Source organism: Erpetoichthys calabaricus, chromosome 6 (genome assembly GCF_900747795.2).
Source record: "Erpetoichthys calabaricus chromosome 6, fErpCal1.3, whole genome shotgun sequence".
NCBI classification, from domain to species: Eukaryota; Metazoa; Chordata; class Cladistia; order Polypteriformes; family Polypteridae; genus Erpetoichthys; species Erpetoichthys calabaricus.
The window spans coordinates 204501648-204527635 of NC_041399.2; the positions used below are offsets into that span (position 1 = coordinate 204501648).

The 25988-nt window shown below is 40.3% G+C and overlaps 1 protein-coding gene across 1 annotated transcript in view; it reads left to right on the forward strand.

Annotated features, from left to right (window-relative positions):
* The first annotated feature begins 1214 nt into the window (after window positions 1–1214).
* LOC114653154 (uncharacterized) overlaps window positions 1215–25988 on the forward strand; it is a 46497-nt gene continuing 21723 nt past the window's right edge. The window contains exons 1-4 of the mRNA XM_028803320.2: window positions 1215–1313; window positions 14656–14748; window positions 18519–18672; window positions 24607–24767. Coding sequence (XP_028659153.1) covers window positions 14691–14748; window positions 18519–18672; window positions 24607–24767 — 373 coding nt within the window. The 5' untranslated portion in view covers window positions 1215–1313; window positions 14656–14690. The remainder of the gene's footprint in view (window positions 1314–14655; window positions 14749–18518; window positions 18673–24606; window positions 24768–25988) is intronic.

The following is a 25988-nucleotide window of genomic DNA, read 5'->3' on the forward strand; positions in this document are numbered from 1 at the left end:
GTTGTGAACATAAATGAAACATTTTCTAGGAGTGCGGGGCATAGAATAGGTTGAGGACCACTGACCATGATTGTCCAAAAATACCAAAACCCATTGCTTCCTGTGCTTCCTTTTTTCACAGTACGCTGAACTCCCATTTCTTTTAGTTTGATCAATAACCTTTCATGTCGTACTTTATCAAAACCTTCAGAAAATCAAGGTAAACAATATCACATGCACCACTCTGATTGTATCCTTTGATTGCTTCCTCATAGAACTCCAGCATATTAATGAGACATGACCTCCCTTGTCTGAACAGTGCTGACTGTTCACTGTCTCTCCTCTTTTTGACATGTGCTGCTCGATCTTCTCCTTAGTAGTTCCTTTCATTAATTCACATGTGATGCACATTAAGCTCACTGGCCTATGGTTACTTGGATCAGCCTTTTTTTGCACAACACGATATGCACTGTTCACTATTTTCTTCTTTCCCAGTCAATTTTCTGAATTTACAACATTTTCATGTAAATTGTGTAATAGAATATTCAGAGAAGCAGATCATTACTGTGTAACCCCAGTGGACTACAAAAGTACTTTACAGAAATTGTTGTATTTTTGTAGCAGGGCACAAGTGGAAATAACCTGCTGCAGAGAAGAGCGAGAAGCCCAGTTAGTCCCCTTGAACTGATGGGATTCTCCTTTAACTCAACAGGCCAAGATGGATGTGTTGTGCACTCTATATGATGTAGGAACCCATGTTTGTGGCCTAGCGTTCCAGTGGGGTGTTCTGTGAAGGAAGTTCTGGCCAAGCGAAGACAGTCTAAATAAGCATTATATTTACTGTATGCCATGAAAAGAATCTACCTTAGAATCTCTGCCTGTCTTATGTGGAGTTTGCAAATTCCTTCAATGTCTGTGGTTTCTATGTTCTCTGGTTTAACTGAAGTTTCTAAATTGGCCCAGTGTGAGCGAGGAAGTACAAAAAAACCATTGCAAGTGTCCTTAACAAACGGTCCATTGTGAACCAGACTGATAGTCTGTTATCTGCACTTTGCTGTGAGGTGCACTAATAACAGAGTAGTACCTTGAGGAGGTATATAAACCATCCTGATAAAAAGGAATTTCTGTTTTATCAAGTTAATTATTAGGTTTTGTTTATAAGAAGGGTCAACCCCTGAGGTTATATAATACCATCCCAGTTACACAGGAACTATTGATGCCTCTGTTACTACTGTCTTTGTGTAATTGCTCCTATTGTTTGAGTGCGGATGCATGAAAGAGAAAGATATATAAAGGAAACAGAGCATGTTAGTTACCAAGGACCAAGGAAGAAGGTAAGCTGAAAGCTATAACTATATATATGTGTGTGTGTGTCGTATGTGTCATTATGTTCACTGTACATGCATATACTGTATATTATGTATTAGATAATATATTGCACTACAAACATATACCTGCAAAATTTCCATATATATTTCCACTGAAGAACTTTAATAATATATAAACATATATGTACTGTATATATACTATATCTATATCTATACAAATGTTTCTTTATTTATATATGTATATATTCATTTATTAATTTAAATATGTGTATATATAATTATATATATAAGCTGCCTATTGTATAGGTGGAATATACATACACTAGCCACGGTACCCGTTAAAAAAATAACTAAAAAATATTTGCTATCTTTTACCCTATGTGTACCCTTAACACCTCTCCTCTGTGTGTGAACATCTCTTCACCAGCACTCCCTTTCTCGAGAGCATTCCCATAAAGCCTCCTTCTCAGACTCTATCATTATTTTCGACTGGTTTTATACTTTCCATCTTTTAAAGTGACTTTCTCAACGTGCTCCTTGTACGTCTCACACTTCCATTCTTTCCCAGGTTGCCTCACCAAAGCCAAACTGACCAATCAGATTGCTCTGAGGGACTGGACAAACAGACCTTAGTGTTTTATTATATAGCAGATGTAGATACACTGGACACACACAGACTGGACTTTAAAATGGACTGTATGTTCCCATTGATACCCCTACATTGACAGTGTCTCTGGACCAGCATATCCATGCACACACATACAGGGCATACTGGGAATTGTAGTCCTATTGGGCAGCCCTGCTGGGTTATGCTTATGCATGTGCAGTGAGGGGTAGCTACAGAGAATGGCTGTTTTTACTTTGAAAGGCTTCCACCTGACCCAGAGGTGCTTCCGTCATGTAACGTCGTAGCACTGACAGTACTCCTGTGTCTGGCATTTAAGGGGCCACCTCTTAACACTAAGTCAGTAGAAGGAAAGATTTGTGATTTGTGATGACTGAATGGAAGGTATAAATTTAAAATTAAAAGATTACAAATGAATAAAAAAAAAGAGGTGCGCATGATGGTGCCAAAAAAACCAAATATCAGGTTCCTTGGTTCAGGAATCTTTCTAGGCTTATAAAGCCTTGCAAACTCATAGTAGGAAGGAGTTCCATCCTGAGTTCTATTCTCCTAATAAGTGACACCTCCTTCCAGCAGGGTTGGAGTCATTTGCCCTCGCTGGACATCTTCTCAGCACTGTGGAGGGAACAAAAGAGGATAAGGTTAGCACCAGGTACATACCTAAGAAGAAGACTGGAGTCAACACATAGACTGACCTTTAAGAAGAAGTCAGACCAAAAGTGGCAGGGCCAGGGAACTGTGACTTGGAAATGACGTCACTGCCGGTCATCTGATCTGTAGGGGAGAGAGGAAGAGAAGCATTTGGCAACAGTGCCAACCCTCGACTCAGGGTAGAGTTACCATGAGATAAGCCTTCAAGTTGTCTCCCAAGCGCACATGTGTGACAATCTATATACTGTACAATATATATATTTATATATGTATCCATCCATCCATCCATTATCCAACCCGCTATATCCTAACTACAGGGTCATGGGGGTCTGCTGGAGCCAATCCCAGCCAAATAATTAATAATAATAATTCTTTGCATTTATATAGCACTTTTCTCACTACTCAAAGCGCTCAGCAATTGCAGGTTAAGGGCCTTGCTCAAGGGCCCAACAGAGCAGAGTCCCTATTGGCATTTACGGGATTCGAACCGGCAACCTTCCAATCGCCAGTGCAGATCCCTAGCCTCAGAGCCACCACAGGGCGCAAGGCAGGAAACATACCCTGGGCAGGGCGCCAGCTCACCGCAGTTATATATTTATATATACTGTATATACTGTATGTGACAAGCATAGAATGACATAGTAGTGCAGTTGTAGTTCAGCTGCCTTGCAACAAGGACACTGGAGTTGTGCATGGAGTTTGCATGTTCTCACCATGTCCGTGCTGGTTTCCTCTGAGTGCTCCCATTTCTTCCCACAGATATGCAGGTTATGTGAACTGGCATTTCCAAATTGGCCCTAGCGTGCATGTGTCTGTGTGTTCACCCTGTGCTGAACTGGTGTCCTGTTTAGGGATCATTTCTGCATTTTGCCTGATGCTTATTCAGATGGGCTCCAGCTGCCTTGCAATCCTACCATAGATAAGCAGGTTAGGATGAATAAGTGGATGGAACATATCTTGAATATAAACAGTTTATATGTGGCTGATATCCTTTTCCAAGGCAACTTACAAGATCATGATACACTATGACTGTTTTTAGATATTTTTGACAGGCAAGTTAAGTGACTTACTCGGTGTCAAACACAAAATCAGAGTGAGGAACTGAACTGACAGCCTTGGAGTCTGAAGTCCAGAATCGTAGTCATTACTGCACATTACCCGGCCTTGTGGATTTTCTGACATGTCTTTGTTCATCTATCAGTATGAACAGAACACAGTCAGAAGAGGGTGTCCTCTGAGCAGGAGGTCTTTTATGGAGTTTGCTACTGTCCAGTCAGTCTTTATCTTTTTTATAGGCAGTCTTTGAAGTCCTTTGGGTTGTAAGCTATCCATGAGAAGGCTGCACACTCTCTTCTGCTTATTTTATCACTACTGTTGTACGGAGTTGTTAGATACCTGGCTTACTTCATCTGTTAACCCTGCGCAATTTTGGCGCTCCTCTTATCACTTTCATTAATGGCATTTTTCAGACTACTGAAGTGATATCTTTTGGGGATTTTATTGGATGGTGGTCCATTTTGACACTAATGGGAACAAAAACTCAAGACTGGTTGGCTGTCACACCAGCATGTGTGGCAATGAGTTTCTGGGCTCTGTTAAAAGCCACTTCAAGTTTAAATCTTGTCAAGTCTCCATCTAAAATGCACACAAACGATGACACACATGTGACAAGGACACTGACTACTTTATCACATAGAAAGGGGCGGATGCATATATAGTATAATCTAATCTTTATATATAGTCCGCTACCTTGGCTGTTCGTTTGTCTGTCAAGGATTTTAAATCACCTGTAGCTCAAAAACAGTTTGACCTATTGACCTGAAATTAGGTACACATATACTACACAATGTCTACTGTCCACTTTCGCAGTGATGATTGACCTCCAAGGTTATTCTTCTGTTTATTTTTATTTAATTGTAGAATCAATTATCTGCAGCGGCCAACAGGGTGGCCGTGTGGTGCTTGCATACGGGCGCCATTCTCATCCCTTTCACAGAGAAACAGTATGAAAACTATGAATGCTCAAGTCAAGTGTATTCACTGCACGTTATCGTGGTATAATATAATATAATATAATATAATATAATATAATATAATATAATATAATATAATATAATATAATATAATATAATATAACCAGTAACGGCGCAATGCATGATAACGTGCAGTGAATACACTTGACTTGTTCATTCCTAGTTTTCCTCCTCTTTCTTTCTCTGTACGTTTATCATTCGTTTGTTCAGAGGTTGATGCGCTTGCTGTTTCCTGAGCAGCTCTTCTTTTCTCCACCCTAGCGGCCCGCTTCTTCTCTTCTTTCGTTGGCATCCTTTCGCGTTAAAACTGAGTCAGTGTTTGTGTTGCAATTACTTAGTATTTTTTCTTTAATTTTTCACTTAAGCTGGCACATAAGTCTTCAATCTGCCTCAAGAATGATTTAAGATATGAAGAAGTAGAAGAAGTGACAGCGAAGGTGGTAGGGATGGTGGAAGGATTTTTGGATGGTGGTCCACTTTGACACTCTTGGGCATGAAAACTCAAGGCTGGTTGGCAACCAGTTACTAGGCTCTGTTCAAAGCCACTTCAAGTTTACTTCTTGCCCAGTCTCTGTCTGAAATGCACACAAGCGATGGTGCAAATGTGATGAGGACACTGACCGACTATTTTATCACATGGGAAGGAGTGGATGCATATATAATATAATATAATATAATATAATATAATATAATATAATATAATATAATATAATATAATATAATATATGCGGTGGGCTGGCGACCTGCCCGGGGTTTGTTTCATGCCTTGCGCCCTGTGTTGGCTGGGATTGGCTCCAGCAGACCCTTGTAACCCTGTAGTGAGGATATAGCGGGTTGCATAATGGATGTATAATATAATATAATATAATTTTTAATGACTCTGATGATATGTTAACAGTAATTATTATAATACCAGTAATGGCGCACTGCACAATAACATGCAGTGAATATACTTGACTTGAGCATTCCTAGTTTTCCTCCTCTTTCTTTCTCTGTACGTTTATCATTCGTTTGCTCAGAGGTTGATGTTCTTGCCGTTTCCTGAGCAGCTCTTCTTTTCCCCACCCTAGCGGCCCGCTTCTTCTCTTCTTTCATCGGCATCTTTTCTCGTTAAAACTGATTAAGTCAGTGTTGTGTTGCAATTACTTAGTATGTTTTCTTTAATTTTTCACTTAAGCTGGCACTTAAGTCTTCAATCTGCCTCAAGAATGATTTAAGATATGAAGAGGTAGGTAGTGGAAGTGATGGCGAAGGTGGTAGGGTTGACAACGGTGCCCATGCGCCGCATCCGAGAGTTGATTCTACAATAAAATAAAAAAATAAAAAGAGTATTAACATTGGAGGTCAATCGTCACCCCGAAAGCGGATAGTAAACGTCACGTAGTATATGTGTACTAAATTTCAGGTCAATAGGCCAAACAGTTTGTGAGCTACAGGTGATTTAAAATCCTGGACAGACAAACGAACTGCCACGGTAGCGGATTATATTTATAGATCTGTAAATGATTCATTCAGATTTATAATCAGTTGACCTTGGACAGTATCAGCCTGTTAGGTTTCCATAATGTTATTTAACAGAGAAAATATGCTTTTAAAATTGAATAGAGATACGCATCAGGTGTAAGCTTTGTATATTTCTTATATATTCGATAGACTGTATCACTGTAAGCAACAATATTAAATAGCAATGATCCAAATTGTTCATGAATTTTAAAACAGATACTAGTTTTCCATTACATTTAATTTCAGTGAATTTTCCTAAGTGTTTCATTAAAACTTTTTTTGTTTTAGCTGTTTTATCACTGCCTATTTCGTGTAAATGCACAATGGGGGATCCAAGTGAAAATGTTGCCATTGTGGGAATAGGATGCAACTTCGCAGAAGGTAAGATATTACTATTATTACAGTATTCTATAGAAAGAAAGTTCTGGAAATGGGTGCACGGGTGATTGGATTATTGTTTTTAGTCTGTATTTTAATAATCTTTTGATAAGATAATAAGGCTGAGTTAACGTTTGCCACCGTATTTTGCAGCACATCCTTCACTTCACTGTCTTGATGTTTTGTGCACACATTTCACTTGAAACTTAGTTAGCCACTAAAACAGGATGGCCAGATTACAGTTTGAGAAAAAGGACTTAAAAGTGCCTGCAGCATTCTGTGAAAAGGTCTTATGGATAGATGAGAGAAAGGTGAATCTGCATTAGAGTGATGGCAAGAGCAGAGTGTGGAGATGAATAGGAACTGCCTAAGATCCAAAGCAGATCATCTCATCTGTTAAACATGGTGCTGATGGTTAGGCATGCATGGCTGTCACAGGACCTGGCACACTTCTTCTCATTGCTAATGGAACTGCTGACTGCACTGGCACAATGAATTCTGAAACGAATAGAAACATCTGATCTGCTCAAGTTCTAGTAAATGCCTCCAAACTCACTGGACAGTGCTTCATCCTACAACAAGATAATGATCTAAACACACTGCTGAAGCCACACAGGAGTTTATAAAAGCTAAAAAGTGGAAAATTCTTGAATGGTCAAGCCAGTCACCCGATTGAAACCCAGCTGAGCAAGACTTCCATATGCTGAAGAGAAAACTTAAGGGAACAAGACCCTGAAACAAGCTGGAGTTGAAAACGGCTGCATGAGAAGTTTGGCAGAGCCCTCACCAGAGAAGACCCTCAGCACCTTCTCATGTCTATGAATCACAGACTTCTAGCAGTCATTGAATGCAAGTGATACGTGACAAATATGATGGCTTTAATAGACCTGCCATTGCCGTGTGCCTGTCCTGAAATGGGGGAACCGTATAGAAAAAGTGTTTGACCAAAATGGATGCAAATCCCCTTAAATGAAATTCTGCAATGTGCACTTTAATCACGATGTCTGAATTGCTTGATTTGTAATTTTAAACTATGGAGCAGAAGGAAAAAGGGGTCTTTGTCCCACAAATTATCAGGGCCACTGTATTAGTAATAGAAAACATTTTCCACTTTGTTGGTACTGGAAAATGTAAATAAATAAATTCATTAATCTATTCATCAATTTTTGGATCAACACTGAAGCACTGAATGACACAGGCACATTATCGTAAACCTTAATTTCAAATGTAAGAATCACTTGTTTGCCATAAATGTAAATGTTTTTCATGAATAAATACATTTATTTAAATATGTCTTCAACTGACCTTTCAAAGGTTCACATTTGACTTCTCTTTAGATCTTTTCTCTTCCCCAATTGTTAACTACTCCTCTGCTTGATAAGAGCATTACAAGTCTGAATCAGCAGTTCATCATCGATATTTTTATCTAGTAACAGAGCTTGACATGAACAGCACTGATAAGGTTGTGAATAAAGAAATTAGTAGGCTTCCTGCTAATTTCTCAACACTTAAAAATATTGATAAGACACCCCAGTGGGAAAAAACCTGCAAAGAGATGTAAAAAGATTTGCGTGAAATGTGCACACAAAACACTAAGACAGTAAAGTGAAGGACGTGCTGCTAAATATGGGGGCAAAAGTTCACTCAGCCTTATTATCTACGTTATAATCATCAGATTATTAAAGTACAGAGTAATAATAATAATCTGTTCACTTGTGCACCCAATTCTAGAAGTTTCTTTTTATAAAATACTGTAATAATATTAAAATCTTTCCTCCTGGGAAGTTGGATTCTATTCCCACAATGGCAACATTTTCACCCTGACCCCCCCATTGTGCATTTGCATGTAATGGGCAGTGATAAAGTAGATAAAGAAAAAAAAGATTTATAATGAAACACTTATGAAAATTAACTCTAGTTAAATTTACTGGAAAACTAATATCCATCCATCCATTTTCCAACCCGCTGAATCCAAACATAGGGTCACGGGGGTCTGCTGGAGCCAATCCCAGCCAACACAGGGCACAAGGCAGGAACTAATCCCGGGCAGGATGCCAACCCACCGCAGGACACACACAAACACACCCACACACCAAGCACACACTAGGGCCAATTTAGGATCGCCAATCCACCTAACCTGCATGTCTTTGGACTGTGGGAGGAAACCAGAGCACCCGGAGGAAACCCACGCAGACACGGGGAGAACATGCAAACTCCACGCAGGGAGGACCCGGGAAGCGAACCTGGGTCTACTAACTGCGAGGCAGCAGCACTACCACTGTGCCACCGTGCCGCCGGAAAACTAATATCTATTTTAAAAATTCAGGAACAATTTTGACTATTGTAGGTAATCTAGCTGTAGGTATGGTAGACCACCTGGACCCAATGCAGTTTGTCTATCAGACAAAGTTTGTAGTGGAAGATGCAATTATTTGTGTGCTCCTCAAGGCTTATTCTCACCTGGAAAAAGCTGGGAGCTCTTAGAGGATGATATGTTTGGACTTCTGCAGCGCATTCAATACCATCCAGCCATCCCTGTAAAGGTAAACTGTGTCTCTGATACAGATGTGAGCAACACTGGAGCAGCAGAAGGAACAGCTCTGTCTGCTTTTCTCCTCACTCTGTAACATCTCTGAATATAAATATAACAGCAGGTCATGTCACTTGCAGAAATTCTGATGATTCTGCAGTTATGGGGTATATTGACAAAGGGGGTGATTCAGGGGGAGAACTTTGTTTCATGGTGTTTAGAGAACTGTATGCATTTTAACATCAGCAAAACCAAGGAACTGGCTATTGACTTTCACCACACCAAAGAGCCTCCATGCTCGGTCAGTATTCAGGGAGTGGATTTTGAGGTGGTGCTCTCCTATAAGTACCTGTTGGGTCCACATCACTGACAGGTTGGACTGGCCTCAAAATACAGAGGAGCTATAGAAGGAAGGGTTCAGCAAGTTCTTTTTCCTTAGGAGACTGTGTTTTTTGATGTGGGAAGTGACATCCTTCACATCTTCTATAACTCTGTGATGGCCAGTGTGATTTATGTTGTGGCATGCTGGGCTGGTAACATAACTTCAAGATAGGCCCACTGAATCAACAAGCTAATTAAAAGGGTTACAGGACATACCCCTGGAGGTCGTAGCAAATAAGAGAATTAAAACAAAACTGAGTGCCATTATGAACAATGCTGCACATCCTCTCTTTGACACACCGACACTGAGGACTTTCAGACAATGAATTATTCAGCAGGTGGCTTCCTTATACCAACAGAATTACGGCTGTATAAAGCCTTACTGGAACAGGGACAGCCAATCAGAAGTTTTCTTTCTTTTTGATTTTCTTCCTTTATACTCAAGTGTGTGTTCAGACCAAAGGGTGTATATCTATTTATTTACTTATCTACCTGTTTATGTAATTATTTATGTGAAGAGCTTCTGTAGAAAGCCAAATTTACCCTATCTATCTATCTATCTATCTATCTATCTATCTATCTATCTATCTATCTATCTATCTATCTATCTATCTATCTATCTATCTATCTATCTATCTATCTATCTATCTATTATTATATAGTGCCTTTCATATCTATCTATCTATCTATCTATCTATCTATCTATCTATCTATCTATCTATCTATCTATCTATCTATCTATCACTATACATGTGCATTTTTAATCTTCTGATTACAGTGATGCAGTCTATCAAATATACAAGAAGCATACAAAGCTTACACAGACTGATACTGTCCAAATTCAACTGACTGCAAATCTGAATAAAACTTTTACGGATATTAGAATAATTACTGTTAACATATAACTACATCAGAATCATTTTATATTATATTATATTATATTATATTATATTATATTATATTATATTATATTATATTATATTATATTATATTATATTATATTATGAAAAAAAATCCTGGAAAGGAAAAGCAGGGCGATGAGACGTGATCTTCTCGCAGGTTCTCAGAAGACACTTAAAAGACCCACGAGACAAAAGAGACTGGCCACTCAGCGTCTCACGGGGACCGCAAAGATGACACTTGGTGCCAAGAGATTGTCCCAGGGCCGTCTCGCGGGGACATGTAACATGAGATTCTTGCAAGACACGCCCTACTTACAAACCATATCAAATAAGAGCACAGCCAGCAAAACACTCAGTCGTGTAAAGGCACGTAGCACACACAGATCTTATGCTCTCAGCACATATAAAGCGTATAAGGACAATATGTTCTAGATGAAACGTCAACGACTAAGCAAAGAAGAAAGAGCAGTGCAGAGAAAAGAGACCCAAAAGCATTGGAGAGAAAAAACGGCAGATAAGAGATTATGAAAGCAGTGCAATTCGAAAGGCTCAAACAAACGATGGCGCGATACACATGCAGAGAAAGGTACAAAATATGAAAGCAGTAAAATTCAAAAGTATTGTAGCGTCCCAGCCAGGTTGAAGCCTTTTTTGTTTTAAGTGACCGCTAGGTCCGATTAAGGGAGGGAGGAGTACAGCACGGAAGACTGAAAGCGGGGTATTGACGGATGCAGTAAGGGGGGTGAGACCCGGGGGATGAGGGGTTGGAGAGGGTCCTAGAAAGTTGTGTTTGGGGTTATGAAGTCGGCGATTGTTCAAGTAAAACTTTTGTGACACTTTATTACGTCAGTCGCTACAGTATCAAAAAAAAGATAGTAAAGATCACATTAGTGCAAACAAAAGGTAATTAATCATCAGAACCAGGTGTAATTGAAAAAACAGCAGGATAAATTGTCAGAAATAAAAGGCAAAGAGTGGAAAACAAAGTCTTTTCACCTTTGCATCATTCAATGCACAAAACATAGATTTACACAATAATGGACCATACGTTATGAGAATCTGTGGTCCTGCAACAGTTAAAGCAACGACAAGTTTAATTTCAAAGAAAACTCAATTCGGTCAGGTGTATATTTATGATCATGGAGAAGCGATGCAAATTTTAACAGGCGACAAGAAAAGTAATGCATATATTCCGCGAATAACATTAGACACCAAAGGAGATCTTGATATGCCATTCGTATTAAAATGTTTACAGTTTACCGTGAGAATAGCTTTTGCTATGACAATTAACAAATCACAGGGACAAACATTATAAAAAGTCGGATTATTTATTAGAGAAACAGAAACAATATTCCCTCACAATATGTCTCCAAAAACGGAATCAAAATTCAATGCGATCTTGAAAAAAAGGTAATTCCAAATATTTTTTTTAATGAAGCTTTAAAGTAAAAGTGCAAATAATGAAATTGAAACAACTCCAAAGACAAAAAAAAGCTTTAAAAATTGTATATCCGATTAACTAAACACAGGGGTTGGCAGGCGAAGCGTGCAGGGGGCAGAGCCCCCTAGTATTATATAAAAAAACCTTGGGTCGAGACGTGACCTTCTTGGAAAGACACTTTGACGTCCCACGAGAACACGGACGTCTAACCTCTCAGTTGTTGGAATGTTTTTGGCAGACACACTTCATGTGCTCTCAGCTCTTAAAAATTTTATACGTTCTAGATGGCACGTCAATGACTAAGCGAAGAAAACAGAGCAGGGTATCAAAAGAGACCCAACAGTGTTGGAGAGAAAATAAGGCAAAAATAAATGCAAAAAAGAACAATAATAATCCATCCATCCATCCATTATCCAACCTGCTATATCCTAACTACAGGGTCACGGGGGTCTGCTGGAGCCAATCCCAGCCAACACAGGGCACAAGGCAGGAAACAAACCCTGGGCAGGGTGCCAGCCCACCGCAGACAATAATAATCTATGTGCAAATTCTGACAATAAGGAAAGTAATAATCAGCCCGGACCAAGTGGAGTTGAAAACCTTGTAGGTCCAATCGGGGTCAGAAATAAAAGACTTCAAAAACATTGGCGTGATACACATACAGAGCAAGTTAAAGAATATGAAAGTAGTAAAATTCGAAAGTATCAAAAAAAGAAAGTAAAGATCGCATTAGCACAAACAAACGGAAATAACGGAACAGCAAAAAGAGATCGAATATATGGAGATAGGTGATATGTCAGAAATGTGTAGATATTGTAAGGCTTTAAACTTTAAGTCGGAGACTTGTAGATCGTCTAATTCATGTTGCCATCAGGGAAAAGTAGTGTTTCTTCCCAATGAAGAGGCGTATCCGTGAGAAATAAAAGATTTGTTATTTGGTGAAATTGAAATCCACAAAAACTACAGGCAAAATATTCGAGTCTACAATAATCTGTTTGCGTTCACATCATTCAATGCTCAAAACGTAGATTTACACAATTATGGGCCATACGCTATGAGAATCTGTGGTCCCGCAACAATTAAAGCAACGACAAGTTTAATTTTGAAGAAACCACAATTCAGTCAGGTATATATTTATGATCACAGAGAAGCGATGCAACATAAAATTGAAAGAGTATGTAACAATTCCCATGAAAATAACAATCTCTTAAATTGTATATCTGGTTAACCAAACCCTGGGGTGGGCGAGCGAAGCCCCCATTTTATATTATAATATATTATCAGTCAGTCATTCTCCAACCCGCTATATCCTAACACAGGGTCACAGGGGTCTGCTGGAGCCAATCCCAGCCAACAGAGGGCGCAAGGCAGGAAACAAACCCCGGGCAGGGCGCCAGCCCACCACATGGCACACACACACACATACCCACACCACCAAGCTCACACACTAGGGACAATTTAGAATCGCCAATGCACCTAACCTGCATGTCTTTGGACTGAGGGAGGAAACCGGAGCACCCGGAGGAAACCTATGCAGACATGGGGAGAACATGCAAACTCCATGCAGGGAGGACCCGGGAAGCAAACCCAGGTCTCCTAACTGTGAGGCAGCAGCGCTACCACTGCACCACCATTATATTATATATTATACAGTATTATATTATATTATACAGCATTATCCATCCATTATCCAACCCGCTATATCCTAACTGCAGGGTCACAGGGGTCTGCTGGAGCCAATCCCAGCCAACACAGGGCGCAAGGCAGGAAACAAACCCCGGGCAGGGTGCCAGCCCACTGCAGGATTATATTATATTATATTATATTATATTATATTATATTATATTATATTATATTATATTATATTATATATGCATCCACTCCTTCCCATGTGATAAAATAGTCGGTCAGTGTCCTCTTCACATTTGCACCATCGCTTGTGTGCATTTCAGACAAAGACTGGGCAAGAAGTAACCTTGAAGTGGCTTTGAACAGAGCCTAGTAACTGATTGCCAACTAGCCTTGAGTTTTCATGCCCAAGAGTGTCAAAGTGGACCACCATCCAAAAAACCTTCCAGCAGATATCAGTTCAGTAGTCTGAAAAATGCCATTGATGAAAGACGTAAGAGAGGCTAAGATGCTAACACTGTGCAGGGTGACAGATGAAGTCCAGTCAGGTATCTGACAGCCCAGTACCACAGTAGTGATAAAATAAGCGGAAGAGACTGTGCAGCCTTGTCCTGGATGTGGCAGGCCCGGTCTTAGGTATTATGGGGCCCTAGGCGAAAGGGGGGTCCAGGGGCCCCCTGAGGGGGGCGGAGCCCCCCGGAAGCTCTGTGAAATGCGTGAAAATTAGACCAAGGAGTCGATCCGGGGCCCTAGGCGGTCGCCTACTTCGCCTATGCCTAAGGCCGGGGCTGGATGTGGCATGATAGCTAACAACCCAATGGACCTCCAAGACTTTCATTAAAAAAGCTAAAGAGCCACCGGACAGTAACAGACTGCACAAAACAACTCCTGACTGTGTTATGTTTGTATAATATAATAAATAATGACTCTGATGTGGTCAAATGTTAAGAGTATAATATCTATAAAGGTCTTTTTCAGATTTGTAATCACTTGAACTTGGATGGTATCAGTTTGTCTGTTTAGGTTTCCATAATGTTATTTAACAGAAAAAAATATGTTTTTAAATTTGAAGAGAGACACACATCAGGTGTAAGCTTTGTATATTCCTTGTATTTTTGATAGATTGCATTACTGTAAGCAACAACACTAAAAATGCAAATGCATAACAATCATCCAATTTTTTAATGAACTTTAAAACAGATAACTTGTTTTCCATTAAATTTAACTACAGTGAATTTTCATAAATGTTTCATTAAAACTTTGTTTTTGTTTTAGTTACTTTATCACTGCCTATTACATGTAAATGCACAATGGGGGATCCAGGCGAAAATATTGCCATAGTGGGAATTGGATGCAACTTCCCAGGAGGTAAGATTTTACTATTATTACAGTACTTTATACAAAGACACTTCTGGAATTGGGTGCACGGGTGATTGGATTATTGCTTTTATTCTGTATTTCAATAATCTGATGATAAGATAATATGGCTGAGTAAACTCTTGCCACCGTATTTTGCAACACGACCTTCACTTCACTGTCTTGGTGTTTTGTGCACACATTTCACTTGAAACTTTTTATATCAGTTTGTAGATTTTTTTCCACTGTTATCTAAAATTCTAGGCGTTAAGAAATTAGCAGGAAGCCTACTAATATTTTTTTCAGAACATTATCAGTAGATATCAAGCTCCATTACTCTACAAAAAATATTAATGATAAATTGATGATTCAGACATTTGTAATGCTCTTATCAAGCAGAGGAGTAGTTAACAATTGGGGAAGAGAAAAGGTCTAAAGAGAAGTCAAATGTGAACCTTTGAAAGGGCAGTTGAAGAAATATTTCAATACATTTATTTATTTTTGGAAAACATTCACATTTATGGCAAATAAGTGATTCTTGTGTTTGAAATTAAGGATTAGATTAGATTGATTTTTTTAATCCCATGGGGATATTCAGATGCATGCAGCAACTGAACCATTAAAAACAAGAATACAGAGAAGGATACGGTAATGGGGCTGCATCATTCAGTGATTCGGAATTGATCCATAAATTGATGAATCAATTAATGAATACTGTATACTGAATCAATTAGTTATGTATTTATTTATATTTTCCAGTACAGACAAAGTGGAGTATGTTTTCAATTGCAAACACAGGACCCACCATAATGTATGGGAGAAGGACACATTTTGTGCTTGATTTCCCCCTGTGCTCCACATTTTAAAACTAGAAATCAAACAATTCAGACTTGATTAAAGTGCACATTGCAGACTTTCATTTAAGCAGATTTGCATACATATTGGAGGACACTGTAATTCTTCCAAAATACCATCAAGCCAAGTTTTGAAGGTCCCTGAAGTCTTACTGTCCACCACACTACTTGGTCATTTATTCCATGTGTCTGTGGTTCTCTTTGTAAAGAAAAACTTCCTAATCATCATTCTCCAACCCAGTAACAAATCCCGGGCAGGGCGCCAGCTCACCGCATGGCACACACACACACTCCAAGCACACAGGACAATGCACCTAACCTGCATGTCTTTGGGCGGAAACCGGAGCACCCGGAGGAAACCCATGCAGACACGGGGAGAACATGCAAACTCCACACAGGGAGGACCTGGGTCTCCTTACTGCGAGACAGCAGCGCTACCACTGCGCCACCGTGCCGCCCTAAAACTTCCTAATGTTTGTGCGAATTTTACCCTGTGAAAGATTGAGGCCTCCGTGACCCCTTGAACCCTCTGATCAGACGTCAGACACCAGATAAAAATCCAATCATTATTTATTTTACAATAATAATGTGCACTAAGCACCCTTCTCTCCACAATACTCATATATAAATCAATAATCAATACTCTAATCACTAAACCTCCACTCCCAGACGCGTTGCCACCCTTCCACCCAGCTCAGCTCAGCGTACTGGGCTTTCCCATGGTCCTTTATACCCCCTGACCCGGAAGTGGTTCCTGTTCCACAACCCACAAGTCCTTATTCCTTCCGGGTCAGGGTAAACAGTCCTTTTCTTCAACCCGGAAGCACGCCGTTTCTTCCTATCATGGGATTATGACGCACTTCCGGGTTATAGGGCATGTAAGAGTCCACGAGCTTCCCTACAGCGACTCCCGGTGGTCCCAAAGGCATCCAGCAGGGCTGTGCATAAAAACTACATGGTCCATGAGTCCCTGCTGGAACTCGGGGCACGTCCATTCTGCAGGGAAGGCTCCACCTGGCGGCCTGGGGGTATTGGCCGGAATGAAAGGCCGGCCACATATCACAACCCTTAATAAGTTTCCAACTGTGTCCCAGTGTTCTTGATGAAGTCATTTTTAAGTTACAGTCTTAATCCACTGCATTAATTCCTTTTATAATTTTAAACACTTCAATCAATTCACATCTTAATCTCTTTTTGCTGAAACTGTAAAGGCTCAGGTCTTTTCATCTTTCCTCATAACTCATCCCCTGTAGCCCTGGACTCAGCCTAGTTGCTCTTCTCTGGACTTTCTCTAGTGCCGTTATGTCCTTTTTATAGCCTGGAGACCAAACCTGCACACAGGACTCCAGATGAGGTGTGCTGTGGTTGGGAGTGAGTGTGAGGTGATGGTCTTCTTCAGAAGAAGAGTGTTTTTTTCCCTGCAGGTAAGGGGTGACCAGCTGCCCCAAGTGGTGGAGTTCAAGTATTTCTGGATATTATTCACGAGTGACGGTAGAGCTGTTTGTGAGATTGACCAATGAGTTCCTTGATCTGTTCAAATCCATGGTTTATGTCCTTCTTGCTTTTTGTCGAGCTATTGATTTAGGTTGATGTTACTTTTAGTAATTATCTCTTGTATTAACAATAATAATAATAATACATTTTATTTATTTGTATGCACCTTTCTAAACACTCAAGGACATGATAAAACACACATTATAAAAAAAACTAAAATACAAAAATTAAAATCAGACAGAGCAATTGTAATCAAAGAGAAAAAGCAGTCTTAAACAAATGAGTTTTAAGTTTAGATTTGAAAAGTGAAAATCATTCAGTGTTTCTAAGCTCAGATGGTAGGGAGTTCCAAAGCTGGGGAGCAGAGCAACTGAATGCTCTGCTCCCCATAGTGGTAAGACGGATGAAGGGGACAGTCAAGTGGATGGAGGAAGAGGATCTAAGGGTGCGGGAGGGAATGGCAACATGGAGGAGGTCAGACAGATATGGACGGGCAAGGTTGTGGGTTGTCTCTGCCTGTGTTATGTCCCATGTGTTTTGTGGGTGATCCCCCCAAGAGCTGGGGCCAGGAGCTGCCCTTCACTCTATAAATCTGGAGAGTCTCCCACAGTTCTTTGAGAAGGCACTCTGGAGTTGGTGAGTCCTTGAGTTTTTTTTACTGTGCATTGTGCTTTTGTGATTTATGGGATTTTTGGACTTCTTACTTTGTTTCCCTGGCTTTGTATCTGGATTCTGTTTTGGGACTGTGTTTGTTTTGAGTTGCCTTTATGCCTTTTGCGCTCTTTTGGAGCTTTTCAGTAATACAGAGCATTTTATTGTGAAAAATCTAATAAAGATTCTGTGTTTGTCCGTATATTTGACCAGAGTTGGACGTGAAATCCCCCTCTAGTGAGCATTTTCAGGAGTGCATTTTGGGACTTGTGTGTTTTGGAATTCCCAGTTCATGAAAATGGGGATGTCAGTTAGTCTCTATTTCCCATCATCACCTTCGGTCTCATGGTCTGAATAGCGACTGGAAAGTGTTCAAGCAGCTGATAATTGGGGCTTAGATTGCTTATAAGCAGGTGTCCTGCTTAGATGTTGATCCAAAACACTAAAAGAATTTTAATCTGCTTAGTGTTTTACTATTTACCCTTTGCCACTGAATCAATTTGTGGCTGAGAGTGGGTCTTATCATTTACCTTGGCTGCAATTGTATTAACGGGTAAAAAGAGTTCTGCATAAGCGTGTAAGAAAAGTGTTCCATTGCAATAAATTGCTTTGGCATGGTGTTCAAAATAAAGGGAAATATGTGTTTGTGTGAAAGTTGAATTGATCGCCTCTACTTGTTTGATAGTGGCACTGTGTTATTCAAGCAGTTCACACCATAGTATATGCTTCACCACACCCAATTCACTCTAATCCTTGGTTCCCTTTCTTTCACAATTTCTACAGGGGAAGGAGTTGACAATTTTTGGCGCATCCTTCTAGAAGGTAGAAATTGCACAGTGGAGATTCCATCGGAAAGATTTAGCTGTACTTTCTGGTACGACTCCAGTGACAGCAAACCAGGGAAATCCAGAACAGTTCGAGCAGCTCTTATTGATGGGTAAATTCACTTTTTTTTTTCTTTTTTAAAGGCATTTCTCATTTAACTGATAGTCTAAAAATCTTCTTAAGACTAACTATGTAGGATGTGCTTTTAGTCTGATGGAGAAGATTTTATTTTTATGTATCAAGCATTAAAATAACAACAAAAAACAGATACAGATATGAATGAATTCACCCATTTAAACTATAACAGGGGTCTCCAAACTTTCTTCCCCTGAGAGCTACTTTTATAAAATGAAAATGGCCGAGAGCTACTCATGTTTTCTAACGTTTATTCTCATAGTGGAAATCATAGGAATCGGCACCTCCAAATCTGAGACCATGGTCCTCAGCCGGAAAAGGGTGGAGTGCCCTCTCAGGGTTGGTAGCGAGATCCTGCCCCAAGTGGAGGAGTTCAAGTATCTCAGGGTCTTGTTCACGAGTGAGGGAAGAATGGAGCGTGAGATCGACAGGCGGATCAGTGCGGCATCCACAGTGATGCCGGCTCTGCATCGGTCTGTCGTGGTGAAAAAGGAGCTGAGCTGTAAGGCAAAGCTCTCAATTTACCAGTCAATCTAATGTTCCTACCCTCACCTATGGTCATGAGCTTTGGGTAGTGACAGAAAGAACGAGATCGCGAATACAAGCGGCTGAAATGAGTTTCCTCCGTAGGGTGTCTGGGCTCTCCCTTAAAGATAGGGTGAGAAGCTCAGTCATCCGGGAGGGACTCAGAGTAGAGCCGCTGCTCCTCCACATCGAGAGGAGTCAGATGAGGTGGCTCGGGCATTTGATCAGGATGCCTCCTGGACGCCTCCCTGGTGAGGTGTTCCGGGCACGTCCAACTGGGAGGAGGCCCCGGGGAAGACCCAGGACACACTGGAGGGACTATGTCTCCCGGCTGGCCTGGGAACGCCTCAGGATTCTCCCGGAAGAGCTAGAAGAAGTGGCCAGGGAGAGGGAAGTCTGGGCATCTCTGCTCAAGCTGCTGCCCCCGCGACCCGACCTCGGATAAGCGGAAGAGGATGGATGGATGGATGGATATTCTCATAGTTTATTTCAACCCAAACAAACTGAATACGCTTGTTTTGCCTGATCATTTACAAAATGTTGGTGTCCATAACTCACATTTTGCGTTAAAACATCACAAAAAATATTTAGTTCACCTGCAAGTCCATTTTGTAAGTCTGTATGCATTTTCTAGTGTGTCTCACACTATTGAATTAAAACATGAATGCTGTCAAAACAAAACAATGCAATTAACAATACACAGATATGACTTATTAATTTGTCATTTTGTTCCATGTCACTGTGTCACTTTATTCACATGTCCAGTTGCATGTGTGATGTGTTTTTTAGTTGGTCAGATGACTGGCACTGCATGGAGTCAACAAGAGAGGCAGGTGTCTGGTGGAGAGGAGACACTCAGGTCCACTCTTATGGAGTCATTTAAATGTTCGTCTGTCAATCGTGTTCTGAACTTCGATTTCATGACATTAATGTCAGACTCACAGAGGTATGGAGACCCAAACAAAGCACACATTTTCAGAGCTGCTTTTTGAAGATTCTTATAGTTATCTGACTCTATGAAGCTCCAGAAATGCTGAGAATTCTGTTGAGACTTTAACTGCACATTATTTTGAAGGTTTACTAATATATAAAATATAAAATCCAATGTCTCTCTGTCTGTATGTCTGTCTTCTTTTCACGAGAGAACTACTTAACAGATTTAGATCGAGTTTTTTTCTATAACTTGCTTGAACATTCCAGTTGATTTTGCGACTTCTCTCATTTCACTATGTATCAGAGTTCAGTACTGATTTATTTGTGCGAATCCAAGATCCACGCAGCGGGCCGAGGAGAGGGGCCTTCCTCACTCTCTCACCCATTTGGGGGCGTGTGCCTTAACTCCGCTTAGCTAGCGAACGAGAGAACAATTGAATTCAACTTTGTTTGATATTTAAAATAAAGTGTTACTTAGGTCTTGATGAGTTTGAGTCCGGATATTCTCTTAAGTGTAAGCCACATTGAAAACATAGATTGCAATTCAGATTGTGGATCATGATATGATTTTTTGAAAAGATCGCCCACCCCTAATTTGACTAATCAAGTTTTCAAATTATGTAGGATTCATTAACCCTTTGGTGAGCTACTTGGAAATCGGTTGCGAGCTACCGGTAGCTCACGAGCGACGTGTTGGAGACTCCTGAACTATAAGCTGTATAACAACACTTAAAGGAAGACTGCTCCCAAAAATGATATTTTTTGTGCTACTTACCCCATATGGTTTGAAGTGATTGCCAAGAAATAAAAAATAATCTCATGTGTTTATGGAGAATGGAGATGAAACATTTTCTGGTAAAATGGGCATCTATTGAGAGCAATGTTGGTCAACAGTAATCATTATGAAAAGCATCCATGAAAAAAATTTCATGTTACTTGTGTCACACAATCCACACATCAAGTCATTTGGTTGTATGTGTTTTGATTTGTTCACTTTGAGAATTTTTTTTCTCTTAAAATAAATTCTTTAGAACTAAAATATACATGGGAATATGGGTTGCTTTTTTTCCTAAAAATTTATTATACAGTGGAACCTCGGTTTGTGAGCATAATTCGTACCGGAAACGTGCTCGTAGTCCAAAGCACTCGTATATCAAAGTGAATTTCCCCATAAGAAATAATGGAAACTCAGATGATTTGTTCCACAACCCAAAACTATTCATATAAAAATGATTAATACAAAATATAAAGTAAAAATACATAAAACAAATTAACTTGCACTTTACCTTTGAAAAGAATCATGGCTGGTGTGAGTGAGTTTCTAAACTCTTGTGGGATTGCACCCAACAGGACGACACGCGGAAGAGCGTCCCAAAGCAATCGCAGTCTCCCAGCGCTGTAGCAGTTCTCCGTAAAAGCGAATCCGAAAAGATCGCGGACATGCTATAAGCGCCTGCCGTCGATGGGTGATACAAGGAACAAGGAACATTATAAATGTGCAGGGCCCTGCCTGACTGCTGTGTCTGTGTATAAATAACCACGCTGTTGCTGTTTCAAGCTGAATAAAGCTTGTGTTGCTAAAGTACTGAGACTCAGCTTCGTGTTTTAGGGTGCAAGACGGGGACTCGCATGTCACAGCACACACGCATGCGCGAGCACACACACACACGAGCGTGCGTGAGCACACATATACACACACACGTGCGCGCGCACACAGTCACAATGCTAATGCTGTAGTAAACACTATACGCTCGTACAGATGTTGACTATATGAGTGAGGCACGACGACTCAGACGGAGAATAGGAGATGATTGCCCACAATCCCGCAGTGAGAGAGAGCAAAGAACCATCAGCTCAGTTGTGATCACATGACGCTCAGCAAACAAAGCGTATACAGTACAAACTACTCGTACTGCAAGACCTCGCTCGTTTATCAAGTGAAAATTTATTAAAAATTTTTGCTCGTCTTGCAAAACACTCGTAAACCAAGTTACTCGCAAACCGAGGTTCCACTGTATTTCCTGAATATAATGATTAATTACAGTAATTCATTGTGCTGAGAGATTAGTTTGTTTTGCAATTCGGTGGCACCAGGTTATGATTCCCATTTACCAGCATGTTATTCCTGGTTGCCATGGAATGTTCAAAAGATCAAAGATCAAATAAAGGGGAAAGGGGTCTCTTTTTGAACTACCTTTCCCAAGGTTTCTTCCATTTTTTCCCTGCAAGGGTTTTTTTGGGAGTTTTTCCTTGTCTTCTTAGAGAGCCAAGGCCTGGGGGCTGTCAAGAGGCAGGGCCTGTTAGAGATCATTGCGGCACTTCTTGTGTGATTTTGGGCTATACAAAAATAAATTGTATTGTATTGTATTGTGTATGTTGTTGCAGACGTCACCATGTCTTGCATCGTCAGCGTGCAAAGATTTATTCCCTATCTGTGATTTGGATAAAAACACAAACTTTGTGCATTTTTTCTTCTCAAATTTCTGGCTTCCAGTCTTACTGTTTTCTCTGGGACTTTAATTTCTGTTTAGTGATGTCACGCTTGCGTGCCTGAGGGTTGCCTTTCAGGCCCACCTAAGGTTTGTTGTATCACCCCAGGACGAGAAGGGGCGCTGTTGCTAATAGTCTTGTTTCCTTTTCTCCCTCACAGACTTGAGAAACTGCCCCTGGAGGGCAACACAAAGCCAAGGAAGCCGTGCCCCTTTTGGTTCACTCTGTATAAAAGGGAGATGCTTCAGGCAGATAGTGTCTCATATTGGATCTGACAACCTTAGGGAGATACAGAGAGAAAGAGCATACCTTAAAAAGAGCTGTTTCCAAGCAGAGAGCGCCATCGAGCATGTGTTTAATTTACAGTTTTCTTTTTTTTGTTGGCACTAAATGGGGTTTTGTTGGCACCCCAAGCATTTGTATTTTGGCATGCCTCATTATTCATGCTGCTACAGTGATTAGACATAGGTGTGAAAAGGTTTCATCATTAAGGTTTTAACTCATTTCTCATGTTAACTACATTTCATCTCCTGGTCCTCTTCTTGCTCTCGGGCAGAACAGTATGCTAACAACTGGCAAAATGCATGCATTTTTTGTTTTTGATAAAAAACTGTTAAATAAATATCTTCTGAAAATCAGACTAGTGCACAGGTGCAGAGGTTTATTGAATACCCACCACTATTCCTGATTTATTGGTTACAAATGAGGTCTTTAATAATAATAATAATAATAATTCATTACATTTATATAGCGCTTTTCTCAGTACTCAAAGCGCTATCCACACAGGGAGGAACCGGGAAGCAAACCCACAATCTTCCACAGTCTCCTTACTGCAAAGCAGCAGCACTACCACTGCGCCACCTGTGAGGACTTTAATTCAAACCCTCTTTACTGTGTGAATGCATATGCTCTTCTGGATATGAATGAAAGTAACAAGCTGGTTAAGTTTTGCAGATGATACCAAGCGAGGTGGACTAGCAGATAATCGAGAATCTGTTGAATCATTACAGAGGGATGTTTACAGCATACAAGCTTGGGCAGATTTGTGGCAGATGAAGTTTAATGTACTGTAAGTAAATGTAAAGTGTTACACATAGGAAGTAAAAATGTGAGATTTCAATACACAGTGGGAGGTCTGAAAATCAAAAGTACACTTTATAAGAAGGATTAGGGAGTCAAATGCCAGACAACGTTCAGAGGTCATTAAAAGGCTAAAAGAATGTCAGGTTATATAGTGCCTTGATGTGTGTACAAGTACAAGTACAAGTTCAAGAAGATTATGCTGAGGCTTTATAACACACTGGTTAGGCCTCATCTGGAGTCCTGTGTGCAGTTTTAGTCTCCAGGCTACAAAAAGGACATAGCAGCGCTAGAAAAAGTCCACAAGAGAGTGACTATGATGACAGGGGATGAGTTATGAAGAAAGGTTAAAAGAGTTGGGCCTTTTCAGTTTAAGCAAAAGAAGATTAAAAGGAGACATGATTGAAGTGTTTAAAATTATGAAGGGAATTAATCCAGTGGATCGAGGCTGTGACTTTAAAGTGAGTTCATGAAGAACACTGGGTCACGGGGGTCTGCTGGAGCCAATCCCAGCCAACACAGGGCGCAAGGCAGGAAACAAACCACGGGCAGGGCGCCAGCCCACCGCAGGACACGCACACACACCAAGCACACACTAGGAACAATTTAGGATCACCAATGCACCTAACCTGCATGTCTTTGGACTGTGGGAGGAAACTGGAGCACCCAGAAGAAACCCACACAGACACAGGGAGAACATGCAAACTCCACACAGGGAGAACCCGGGAAGCGAACCCAGGTCTCCTAACTGCGAGACAACAGCGCTACCCACTGCACCACCCACGTGTTAAACTTCTGTGAATAAAAACATACAATATCATTTCTAAAGCTTCATTCGGTCATGTTGCTCACAAAAGAAGTCTCTACTTTGTTGAAATTGTAGGTTCAATGAGCTTGACCACAGACTGTTCGGAATTTCTGAAGCAGAGGCCGACCGAATGGATCCACAGCAAAAACTCCTACTAGAATGCACCTACCGAGCCCTGGAGGATGCCGGGATTCCGATGGAAATGGCTAGCGGGAGTAAAACAGGTGTCTTCATTGGTACGGATTTCAAACATTATCATTTCATTTAAAGATTTTCATGTTTTACTCAGGAGAACTGAACTCCATCAATGTTTTTTTTTTCTATGTCTCGAAGTGATTTAAAACACCATGTAGAAAAATCGTCCAAATGTAAAGTCATAGCTGTGTCTGGCATCACACTTGACTCTAGTGACAAGGTGCAGAGCACAGTGCGTGCTTCACCTTATCGAAAGGAATCAGATGAGGTGGTTTAGGCATGTAGTGAGGATACCCCATGGAGCTTCCTATGGCTCCCCTGAAAGGTGATGGACTAGCACAAACTAGAAAGATGATATGCTTCTGCAAATTTCCTTGGTGGAGCTTGAGATGGGGTGGCCTAGTCTGCTCTGCTTAGCATATTGTTGCTCAACTAGACATGGATCACTAGAAGATCAGAAGGAGTAGGATCAGAGAAAGATACGCAGTGGCAACAATGTTAAAGTGGAAAATGGGCGGATCAAAAATATGGTCATCGAAACCAGAATTGTAGTCAAAAATGTCAATTGAAAAAAAAATCATTAACCAGAAAAACGTTTAGAACAAAATTGCATACCAAACAGTTGTGTGTATTTGTAATTTAGAATGAGGAAGGAACATTAGTGCTGAATTTTAAACACAGCATGTCAATGACATCAGAGCTTCGTCCTAACTACAGGACTCACAAAATGACCTATCCCTAAACAAAATAAAATGGTGTTGAAGTGGCCCAAAATAATCTTTGTAACTTTAATTACTTATAGAACTCAGAAAAACTGATACAATATTTGGATTCCTTTTATCTTTTAATCATACATTTTTATGATGTTCTCAATGAGCCAATCGGTGTTATCACTGTCACAAGGCACCAACTGAGGCAGATGGCCTGATAGTAGTTCAGGACTAACCTGGACTGAGGGTAGTAATGGCACACCAAAGAAAAAAGAAAGCTGGCATATTAATGTTGATTTACAGTTCAGTGGAAAATAGCATTGTTCAGGTGGATACCATTATTAAAAAAAAACCTTATATGGGTACCAAAAAATCCATACAAGTTGAGACAAAATGTCTTGCAAAAAATTAAGAAATCTTTTCACAACAGCCATGACTGCTGCAGCCACTTGTCCTGTGGAGAAATGGACAGGTAACTTTTTACTGAGATAAATTGGAGAAGTGCTTAAAAAATGAAACCAAAACAAATAAAAATAAAGCTAGCTACCAAAT